The following is an 11,655-nucleotide window of genomic DNA, read 5'->3' as shown; positions in this document are numbered from 1 at the left end:
AGTAATAGACACAGTCTTAACAACCATATAAAAAAAGTCTTTGTAAAGCAGAGAAGATTCACCTGGGCTCGTGAATCTTCCTTGTTGTTTTCACAAGAAGTGACCATTACTGAGACATTGCAACTTCAACCAGTTAAATTACAAATCCAAGTAAAGCATGTACTCATAAAGAAGAAAACTCCAGTTGACATGCTTCATTTCCTAAACCACATATGCACTTTTAATCTCTGACTCCCTTTCTTCACAGAAGAACATTGCTGTAAGACAGTTATGGCACAGCTCTGTAAGAAAAATGTATTTGTTCAGGAACATGAGCTAGTAGTATATGTTTTGTTATATACAATAAAGTGCAATATTGAATCAGATGTTGGGCTTCCTGAGTAATTCTTCTGCATTGAAAATTGAAAAAAAAAGTATTTTCCTCTTGAGTATTTTTAGGTCAGTTAATGACATTAATAAAATCTCCGTCGCTTTTGACTCTGTGGAACTTGCAAACCACTGAAAAGTGAGTTGTTCTTACTCACTGACTGGGAGATTCAGTTTTAAATTGTGCCCCTCACTGATTCCTGTTTGAAATGAATAAGCAGAAGCTTAAGGGCTTTTTCCCATGGAAGTTTTACCATTTCAGGATATATCCTATGGAATTTGTATCTTGCGTAATATATTGTCGTATATTGCTCTACGTATTAAGCTTTCTTCTAGTTAAAGCACAAAAGAGTTTACAATTCAGACAGTATTTCTGCCATTTCATGTAATCTGGTTTTCAAAAAATATAAATGATCTCTGCAGTCACAAATCTGGTAGTTCACACTTGAAATTATGAAATGCTCACTGTTTATAATGTTAAGTATTTTAGCCAGGGTTGAATTTATGAACAGTCTCATTTGTGTCTTCCTAACTCCATGTAAATCTATGTGCATATCTTAATTGAAGGCGCATTTGGAAGATTATTTGCATGAAAACTGCTGATAAAGACATGTCAAAATAGGAAAGCTATTTTAAGACAGCTATAGTAGTGTATCTTCCTATCCAGGATATTTGTTAGCTCTGACAAATCTTTGTTAATTTTGTCTGGCTGTTTTCATGAATCTTTGGGTTCCAACAAAAGCTAACAAAACCAGCTATGAATGCTTTAAATATAACTACATTTCAGAGAATATTAATCAGAGGAGGACTACATATGTAATGTCGGTACAGAGCCATAGACATTTGTTGCTTTGTGCTGTGCAATAACATTCAGAGGAAGACTAGTTCCCTCATCAGACTTCCATTTGAACTGCTCTTGCCCAGAGTTAGGGTAAATTACACGACAAATGTTATGATCATCAACATCCATTCCAGGGACTCAAAGTAGCTGCTGACCTTTAAATGTGAACATATTCACATACCAGTCTACCAACCATCTGGTGTGACCTGACATTTCTATTACTGGCACTCCTGTCTCTTGCAGCCCCCCCTCCAAAACACTGCAAATGTGATGATCTGTGTCCATGGTGACTGCCATCTTCCTCTGCAAAGTGTCCTCAGGGAAGTACACTTTGCTTCCTCTAGCTTTTCTCCAATTTCCTTGCCTACTCTGGTCTCCAAATCCCACTGAATTGTAGTCTTACTTGTCAAGGGTATTAAGGAGACACCAAATCCAGCAGACCCGGTATCCATTCTCCCCAGCCAATGTGGCCAGCGAGGAACTGCCCCCAGGTGATCTCTCGATTCCAGTCCCAGGGATGCAGCTGCTGCTTTTCCTGTCTGCAGGTCTGGCCTGTAGCAAGGTTGACTATGTATCCAAGAGACATACGTGTACACACGGAGAGGATCCTTATGCGGCGGGCTGCACAGGCTGCTGCACACCCACAGAGCAGCGCGGGTAGCAGCACCCACCTATAATGCTACCCAAACTCATTCAAGTGCAGACAGTCTCTCCAGCTGATCAGAATGGAGGTTCCCTGGTGAAAACATTATGTCCCCTCATTCTCCACATCCATAAACACCTCCACATTCACAGCCTCCTTGAATATTAGCACGGCCTCTAAAGCTGTTGAATATCCATGCCTGGACCTGGAGTCCTTTAACTGGTATGCAGGTCACCTCCTACTCGTCAGATAGAGCAATGTGATGCTTGCTGGTGAAACAGAGGCATACGATCACACACTCATTGCACAAGCACTCCCACAATCACAGGTCCCTTAAATATCAGCACAGGCTCTCAGTTTGCCTAATATCCATGCCTGGACCCTGGGCTCCCTTACTCCAACCACTGGCTCAGACAGAGTCCTCCAGATATGGAAATGTTTCCTCCAACTCATCAGCTAGTCCAGCTTGAAGTTTGTTAGTGAATTATACATTCACATACAGAGGATTTAATTCACTGAAGCAATATAAACACACCCAGGTCTCTCCAGTTGCCAGCACTTGGACCTCTTACACACCCACATACAACCCAATCTCCCCAGTTGCTGCCACCAAGACCTACAGCCCTGGTGCCCATGACCTCTTCTCTAGTTGCTGGCACTTGGACCTTTCAACACATGTACAACACACACATCCCCAGGCCCTCCAGTCACTGGTGTTTAGACCTACAAGCCCTGCAGCCCACAGTTCCCCCAGTTACCAGCGCACAGACTCTTTCATGCCAGTTTCTCCGTGTGCTAGACCCACAAGCCCTAAGACCTGTGGTCTCCTCTGGGTATTGGCACACAGATCTCTCCTGCAGTCCAGTCTCTCCGGTTGCTGGTGTCATTTTCCCACACTGACTCCTCTCTGATCCACTGTGATCCTTCCCCTTTTCTTTGAATCCTTTGGCCCTTCCCCGAAACATCCCATAGTCATTTTAATGTAAGTCCACAAGCCTCTTCTGATAGCCCATATGCCAAGCAGCCTCAAGTATCCCACAATACTCATGTTAGTCATGTTTCCTCCTTCCTGTCAGTTAAAAATTGTGTTCAGGTTGACATTCTTAAAGGCTCTGCCTGAGTAATTCCTTTAATGCATCAATCAGTGGCTGAAGCTTTCTGGGTCCTCATTATTGTCTCTGTTGTGACTTCCTCATTAATGTTCGTGTGTCCGTGTGATTAATTTATCACTTTCTTCGTTATTCGTTATTTCTTTTATAGTGAGTAGATCACAACCAAATAATGAACCAGACACTCCCACATTCCACATACATACCCTCACTCTACTGACTGACAGCTGTTGCAGGACTTAGAACTGCTGGGTATCTCATGATTACAGGGTCCAGCTCCCTTTCATTATAGACATCTGTATCACACTAAGATAGCAGACATTGACTTCACTGTGTTGATTGAATGTTGGGATGCAGTTTTATGTTTTCTTCATGTTCAGGTAGACTTAAAGCACAGGGCAAGCATGCCTTATCACCTATTTCCATCTTTCTCCGTTGCATGGCAATACACAACACTGTCAGATAGTTCACTGACTTTAGCACAATATTTTATCCAGATGACGAATTATTTTCCAGACTTCACAAACCTTTATCATAATGGCTCAGATAAAAGTAATAGAAAAAGAACAATGACGTAGTTGTGGTTTTCCAGTGATGTTCATCTCGTGTCTTTGATGCTTGTTTGCTTTATCTTCAGAAGGATGTTTTCTTCTACATGGAAAAAAAAAAAAAAACCAAAACAAAACAAAACAAAAAACACATCTCAAAAGTGTGTAGGGAAGGGAAATATGTCTGTAATGTAATAGTGTTACTTACAAAGTAACTAAAATAATTTACTAGAAAGTCATAAGGTAACAGTGTCAAGTATCTGGCATTGCACAAAGGTACTGCACTTCAACAGGACATCGCATAAAGAATACTAGGACAAAATTCAAAATGGAAGTCTGCTCTCTGGAAGGCCATTCCTCGTCAGTTTGCTTACAAAATTTATCCCGTGCTTTGTGAGTCCCTCTAGGCTATGTCATTCTTATTATTTCCAACACTAAATCTCTGTTTGAGAGACCAGATCCCTGGGACTTTATGAAACTTTCTATTGAAACCTGCCCAAATATCTTCTACTCACTACGTGGCCTTTCTGATCCAGTCATTCAGATAGTTTTCACCTGCTGTTTTCTTTTAATTCTCCTTAAGTGACCATTTTCATAGGTGCTATGTTCCTTGCATAAAAAATGACCATTGAACAGGTAAACTGATTTTTAAATTTGCTTTTTGTTTTGAGATTTTGGGTTGAGTTTTTAGCACCATGGTGTTTTGAGGGAAGATTTTTAGTAGAAAATGCAGTAATAGATGAAATACAAGTCTACCAAGCAGAAGATATTGTTTAGTCACAAATTGAAAATTAGTCCCTTTGTTCACACTCTCCCACTTAACGTAGGCTGTCATCAGGGCAGTAAGAGTGGTGCAGGTGGAGGAGGAGAACAGTTTTGAATGAAACGGCTTTTTGGTGCTTGATAAATTAGTGGCACGTAACAGAGCTCTTTAATTCCTAAACTGGAGTCTTATGACTTCAAAAATGTGACATCTTGCAATTTACTTCTTACTGAATTTGATTGTCTGCTTTTTAGTAAATATGTAGAGAGAGAGAGATGTGTGTATATACATACATATATATTTGTTGAAAGAGGCAAAATACTTACCACTTCTAGAGTCAGGCTCTCCTCATTTTTCTTTGCTTGGCTGTATTTCTTTTTAAGGCACACTGCAGTTGTGATAGTGACAATAAGCATTACAACAAATACAGCTATGGCTGAAGCAGCAGCTATTATAGTATTTTCTTGAGTTGAGCCTTTCTTTTCACACTTTTCTCCCATGTACCACCAGTTGTCACCTGCTGGACATCTAGAAAGTAAAAGAACAAATGTGAGGTATTATCTAAAGATTAAAGGCATGAAAAGGGCTACTTAAGAAAAACGACATCTCTGATGCACTGTTTCTATATCCCAAAGCATAATGAAGTTATCTTAAGATGGACTTCTATTTTAAAGTTGTCTTGAGCGGCCTGCTCTCCTTACACATCTGGATGTGAGTCTTTGTGATGGGTTTACGTGATGGGGTTTTGGTAGCAGGGAAGAGGCTGCAGAAATGGCCCCTATAAGTAGCTGCGAGAAGCTTTCCCAGCTCCAAAACAGGTTGGACCAGTGTCTGGCCAGGTCGGACCCCCCTCCCCTCAGGTCAGGGCTGAGCCAATCGGTGCCTCTGCAAACGCCCTATTTAAGATGGGGTCAAAGGACCCTGAACTGGGCTGGACCTATGCTGAGGAGAGGGGTGAGACAGAGTGTTGCCCCCTGGCCTCCTGGGCAGATGGCTGCCTGTGCTGGGCCGCTGCCACCTGACTGGAGATGGCCACAGCAGCGCAGCTTGGAGAGCTCCAAAGCGTCCCACTCCCGGGGTGCCTATCCTGCTGGGTGGAGTTCATCCTGCTGGGACTGATGAGGTTCATTGAGCCCATCATGGTTGCAGCGGAGAGAGGACTGAGGCCCGAGAGAAATGACTACACAGACACCATGGTCAGTGAGGATGAAGCGGGAGGAGGTGTGCTCAAGCTGGGATTCCCCTGCAGCCCGCGGTGAGACAGCAGCGGCCCCTCTGCCACCCATGGAAATTAACGGTGGAGTCAAGATCCACCCACAGCCCGTGGAGAACTCCATACTGGAGCAGAGACGCCTGTGTCTGAAGGAGGTCATAGAGAATGGTGTCCGTGAGCTGCTGGAGACTGATGACGAGGTGGAGAGGCATCTGAAGCTCATGGAGAACCCCACACCAGAGCAGGTGACAGCTGCCTAAGAAACTGTGACTCTGCAGGGAAGGAGCCCGTGCTGGAGCAATCTGATGGGTAAGGAATGCATCCTGCGGGAAGGACTCATGCTGGAGAAGTCTGTGGACTGTCTCGTGAGGAGAGGATCCATTGGAGCAGAGGAAAAGAGCATAAGGAGTCCTCCTCCTTTAGGAAAGGAGTTGCAGAAACAACTTGCGATGAACTCACCTGCAACCCCCCCATTCCCCATCCCCCTGCACTGCTGAGGGAGGAGGTAGAGCCCAGAAGAAGGGACCGGTGGGGAGAAGGTGTTTTTGCAATCTCGCTTTGTTTCTTGTTATCCTCTCTGAAAGAACTGTTAACAAATTAAATTCATTTGTCCCCAAGCTGAGGCTGTTTTGCCTGGGGTCATGGTTGGTGGGAGATTCCTCTGTGTTCTTGTCTCGACTCTCAGAGCTTTTGTTACATTTTTCTCCTCTCCACCTCATCGAAGGGGAGGAGTGAGTGAGTGGCCGCGTGGCTGAACCATGAGAGTCTTTCAGCTTCTCACTGTTTTATAGGTCATGTCTTCAGAGATAGCCTTTGCCAGAAAACCCAAGCACCATCCCCATCCTTTTGACTGCTCAAGGCTTGGCCGCAGATGAACTATAGAGCTGCTGCTACAGAACAGTCGTCTTTTACAATCAATAGAACGGCCCTCTGGATCACTCCATTCACTTATCTGCTTCCTTTTCCTTGAAGCACTTCTGTTGATAGAAAACTCACTTTCTCCTTCATGAAGCTGATACCTGTCACTAGGACCACGGTCATATAATACTTGCTTCCACTCTTGTATCCTGATGCAGTTCTGCCTTTTGTCATGCTCAGCTTTTACACAAAGCCCTTCTATCTTCTTCACTCAGTCAATTCAAAAAAAGCCTTTATAGGAAGAAGTTGAATAAGCTACTAGAGCAACTGGTCCAGAAGCTTTCCACTGTCTTTTCTATCCAATCAAGACACATTTACCACCCTCCAGAAAACTTCCACCTGTTTCCTCACGTGTTCTTTGAGTTTTTTCACTTCTCAGCTCACCTTAGGCAGCAGTTTGAACCCATGAGACAAATGAGGTGGAGAGCACAGGCTGGACTCTCAAGGCGTCACTGACCAGATAGCAGTTGAACCAAAACTTAGGTGCATGAATTCCCCACTTCTAGGACTGAGCAAGCCAAAGATGTTCCCACCACATTCCCCTTTCCCTGCTCAGTACTTCTTCACTAGTAGATGTGATACGTTCTGATCAGACCTTGTCATTGCCAGAAGGAGCTTATTTTCAAATTTAAACAATTTGTACAAGCTGCCTCTGCTCTCCCCCAAGAAGAAGGTAAGAAAAGAAATTAACATCCTAGTAGTTGTCTGATTTTAGAATTAAAAACAACCACCAGGCCTTGATTCCTTCACCTTATCCAGCAAAACTATCAGCATTAGCTCCAAAATATTTTATAGTGAGCATGTGAGGTTCTCGATGGTAACTGAAAAAAATGCATGCGCAGTACTGCTGAGTGCACACCTGCCCCTGCCTTTCTAAGTCTGGCTGTTCCTTATGTATTGTTTTTCTAGTTCCTGTCTAAATCATTTATTCAGAACTATACATTCAACCCTGAAAATGAGTCTGTTCACAGTGTGCTGTAAGGATACTGACTGTTGGGTGACTTCATGTGATCTGGCTTAAAAAGAGTTATGTATCACATCCCACCTTGTTTCCCAATAAAAAATAGGAGCGGAAATTGACTGCTAGTCACACACTTCTCTAGAATGGAAAGTAGGTCACACAGGCACTAGAGCTTCAAATAGTCCAGAGATGTCAGAGAATAAATGTTTTCTTTCCATAATTTGGAAATCAGGCATAACATTCAGCATAAGGGGTTTTTTTGTCTTCTTGGAACAACTTCTTGACATTTACTCATATTTGTGACCTGCTTCTGGTGGGTTGTACAAGAATCGTTTTTTAAAAGGTTTCTAAATGGGGAGATATAACACTTAATGAGTCATCCTGACTCTCGTTGCTCTTGGCTTTTAGATGTTTGCCTCACAGTACTCCCCAAGTCTACCTGCCCTGGCACAACATCACATAAGGTTACTATCTTCAGCCTTAGAGTTGGTTTGAGAGCTGGAACAATTCTGACCATCCAGGTGAGTTACATAAACATATCCACAGAGAATTAAGTAGAAGTTGATATCAATTTTCTTGCAGGCAAACAATCTTTTCAGTCCTCAGCCTTCATCTCTGGTTCCAAAGGCAAGCAACTACACTTTGGTAATTCATGTTCATAATTAACACTGCACAATATTTCTGAATCAAATTCTAAAATAATGTCTATGAGGCTTCCTCCCTGAGAAGTATTAAACAACTTTTCTATTTATATAAATGTTCTTTTGTTTCAATTGCATTTATATTTAACTCTTCTAAACTTTGCTTTAGAGACTTCTATGAAGATGCACAGTCGATTTTATAACATTGGACTAATACATTACTGAAAATGATAAACATGTTTAAAATATAATTTACAGGGAAGTCAAGCAGAGTATTTCAAAATGGTCAAATGCTGAAGTTAGGGGCTTTGCTGCCCAAACTGGTCATAAAAGTTTAGTCTTGCAATAGCAGTTGGAAATATTTGCCTTAATCAGTCATAGTCTGTCTTTCCTTTCATTAGGAACAAAGATTTATTCTACTAGAGACTTTCATTACTCATCCTAAAATTGCATTTGAGAGTGAATAAAGGCAGTTACCTGCACACTTGTTCTCCATCTAGAATAACACAGACACCATCATTTTCACAAGGGTTGTCTGAGCACAAATCAGGAACCTCTGTCTCTGGCTCTTCAGTCAGGGTGACAGAGGCTGTTGTGATGGTGGTTGTGGTGGTGGTAGACCTCGTCGTAGGTTGGGTGGTGATGGTGGGCTTAGTGGTGGCAGTGACGCTAGAGGTAGGTCCGATGGTATTGGCACTGGATGTATTCGTAACAAAGGTGGGTGAAACACTTGGCTCAGTTGATAGTAGATCTGATATATCTGCATGATAAAAACACAAAAAATAAGGTCTTTACTTCATGTTATTTTTCCTCTTATACTGATGATAAGTTCTAATAGTAAAGAGCAAAGAGCCTGTCCACAGGCATAATGGAGAAATAGTCTTTTTACCTTTGAGGAGAATGATTATTTCGGAAATATCCTCTAGATTTTTTCAGAAACAGATGATTTTATTCAAAGTACTCTATTCAAAATAATTTTCATAGGATTAACATCATTTTATGCAACTTCTTATGAGATAGAAGAATTATATAGTGCATGTACCTATCCACAAATTTATTCAAACATATGATTTGACATTAGATACATGCATAGTTCCAAAACTGCTCATTTGCAAAGTACGTCGTGTATTTATATCTACAGCACTAGCGACTTAGTAAGTATGTGACTCTCTGTATTTACTGTATTATAAAGAATATCTGCTATCATCAATGTTTACATACCTTCCATTGTTAAAAGAATATAAACACTGTCTTCTTTAATAAAGTCGCGGCTTCTAAGTCTCTGATGAGTTAAGAATGCACTCGTTCCACTTCCCGGACCTCTCATGAATGTAGTTCCGTTGGGAAAAGTTGCTGTGGATCCCACTTTATCTGGCCTATCCCAAAAATAAGTTGAGGAATCTGGAAAAAAAAATTAACTGAATGTGAGCATGGCACCATTCTGGATTTCTTTCCTAATAGGGTCCCCTTCTCAAACAATCTTTGCTGCGAAGTAGTACTGAGGCTTCTCTCAACAACCAAGACATCCTGCATCCTACTTTGCCTGCTTCTGCTTAGTTGCTCATGGATATCATGAAAATGGAAAAGACAAATTACCTGTAACTCAAGGAGTATGAGCAATGTTGAACCTGCCTACAATATCTGCAGATCTTTTACCTGGGACTCCACACTGATGAGATGCACAAGGCAACGGAGATCTTCAATGGCTTGGTTTAGCCTAAGGTGTTGAGATAAGAGCCTGCTGGAGATGAGGTTATTGGAGAGCTAGTTGAAAACCTGTTATATTTATTTTTAGTTCTTTTAAACTGTAGAGGACAAGAAGATGAGTAGCACATGAATCGTCTGTAAAATGAATTAATTCAGTGCTTCTCAAAAAAGATCGTCTCTTGATGTGGATGTAGGACAAAGGGTACTTAAACAACATGAATATAAATGATAAATTTTTTAAATAATACTGTGATTTAGACATTTTTTGCCTTTCTTCACTAATGTTACCATCTGAAAGCTCAGGAAACTAATTCAGTGCTGGACGTGGTTTCTTTTGGCAAAACCATTATATCAATGCAGAAAGTCATTTTAGCTTAAATCCAATCTTCAACCAATAATGAATTGGTTAAAGATTGATGATGGTTTTTCTCTTTATAAAGATTCCTACCATTTCTCAGTTACATCTTTACCTCAATTGCCTCCTTTCTAAGTTATTGTGGATAACTGCTCCTTATCTTCTCATACCTTGAACCTTCATATGTAATATGAATCAGTACTTTGTCCATCTGGAGTTTTGCGCTGACACCACTGTACCTTTTACAAGGAGGGAGGGGATTTGTTTCATAGCTGCACTTTCATCTTGTATGAACTCTGTGCATTGTTAATTCAGTGTTTTTCTTTTCAAGCCTTCTGGAAAACTTACATTGTCATTAAAGCAGATATAAATGCATTTTAACAGAGCACATGAAAGAAATTTTGGGAGTGGATCATCCACCTGTTCCTTATGCAAATCAACCTTGAAATCCAGTGTCCCAGCTTAACCTACTTGTACGTTCATTTTTTACTTGTCTGTGGATCAGTTATACTGTTGCTGCAAGCAAAGGAAACATTCCAGAAGCTGCATGAATTTACACAAAGAGAAAATTTGACTCCTTGTCTTTTGACTCTGTATTGAACGCACTGGATAGCACGTCTGATTTTTAACTAACCTAATAATTGCTGGGGGTCGGTTGTTACACTTCTTTGGTTTGACATCCGTCGGCGAACATCAGGATGCTGGTCGAGCAGAATCACGGTACCTTGTTGCCACGCACAGGGCCACTCCAACTGATCATCATTTGCTCCAGAAATCAAGTACAAGTACATTGCTAAATAAAATGGGTTATCGGCAGTACCATTTACATACAAGCTGATCTGAAAAGCATATCCTGTACTAGAGTAAAAAGGTGGACTGTATATTCTTCCTCCTGTCCCTGCTGGGCTTGTGTCAAGGAGATATGTGAAATTTCTGATATGCCAGACGTGGTGGGGACACTGAGTTTCTGACAAGTTGATGTCGTCAATAGAGAGGCCTCCATTTGATAAGCCGCTTCCTCTCACACCTTGAAACACAACTCGGAATTTACTCGTGACATTCAAAGAAACATGATGGAGCTGCCAGTAACTCGCAGGTGAACCTGAAAAACAAGGGTAGGGATTTCTGAGTAAGCAGTACAGTCGAACACTACACGGGTCCATGGACCGTAAACCAACACTGCGTAAGAATTTCTCAGTTCCACTGGCACTGACGTGATGTTACTTTTCTGTGTAAGATCATATTTTCTCAATTCAGTTTTTCAACAGATTTAATATGCATAGCAACTCTTTAATTTGAGTGAAAACAGTGTTAATGGTTTTTAAGACTACTTTTTCTTCTATATTTTTACAGAAAATGGCATTAAATTAGTCCAAATGTTGCGATAATTAAATGCACAAAGATGGCTGACACCTGTATTATTAAAAAGAAAAAAAATCAGAGCAAGTTATGTTCAAATAACTGAATAGCAACATGTCTCAACCTAAAATGCTACAGAGGATTCTGGGAGCCTAGAACTAACAAGATTGGTTCATTCAATTCTTTTTGTACATTTAAATGGCTCATCGAAAGTTTGCCTATGCAGAAGTG

At 41.2% G+C, this 11,655-nt stretch overlaps 1 protein-coding gene across 1 annotated transcript in view; it reads right to left on the bottom strand.

Annotated features, from left to right (window-relative positions):
• Nucleotides 1-1,606: 1,606 nt before the first annotated feature.
• Nucleotides 1,607-11,655, bottom strand: part of MEP1B (meprin A subunit beta) — a 30,253-nt gene continuing 20,204 nt past the window's right edge. The window contains exons 11-15 of the mRNA XM_086609309.1: nucleotides 10,700-11,167; nucleotides 9,225-9,404; nucleotides 8,481-8,763; nucleotides 4,597-4,798; nucleotides 1,607-1,774 (exon numbers count right to left, since the gene is read on the bottom strand). Coding sequence (XP_086465435.1) covers nucleotides 1,607-1,774; nucleotides 4,597-4,798; nucleotides 8,481-8,763; nucleotides 9,225-9,404; nucleotides 10,700-11,167 — 1,301 coding nt within the window. The remainder of the gene's footprint in view (nucleotides 1,775-4,596; nucleotides 4,799-8,480; nucleotides 8,764-9,224; nucleotides 9,405-10,699; nucleotides 11,168-11,655) is intronic.

This window comes from Tauraco erythrolophus, chromosome 3 (assembly GCF_009769465.1).
Source record: "Tauraco erythrolophus isolate bTauEry1 chromosome 3, bTauEry1.pri, whole genome shotgun sequence".
NCBI lineage: Eukaryota > Metazoa > Chordata > Aves > Musophagiformes > Musophagidae > Tauraco > Tauraco erythrolophus.
This window is presented reverse-complemented; position numbering and strand designations above follow the sequence as displayed.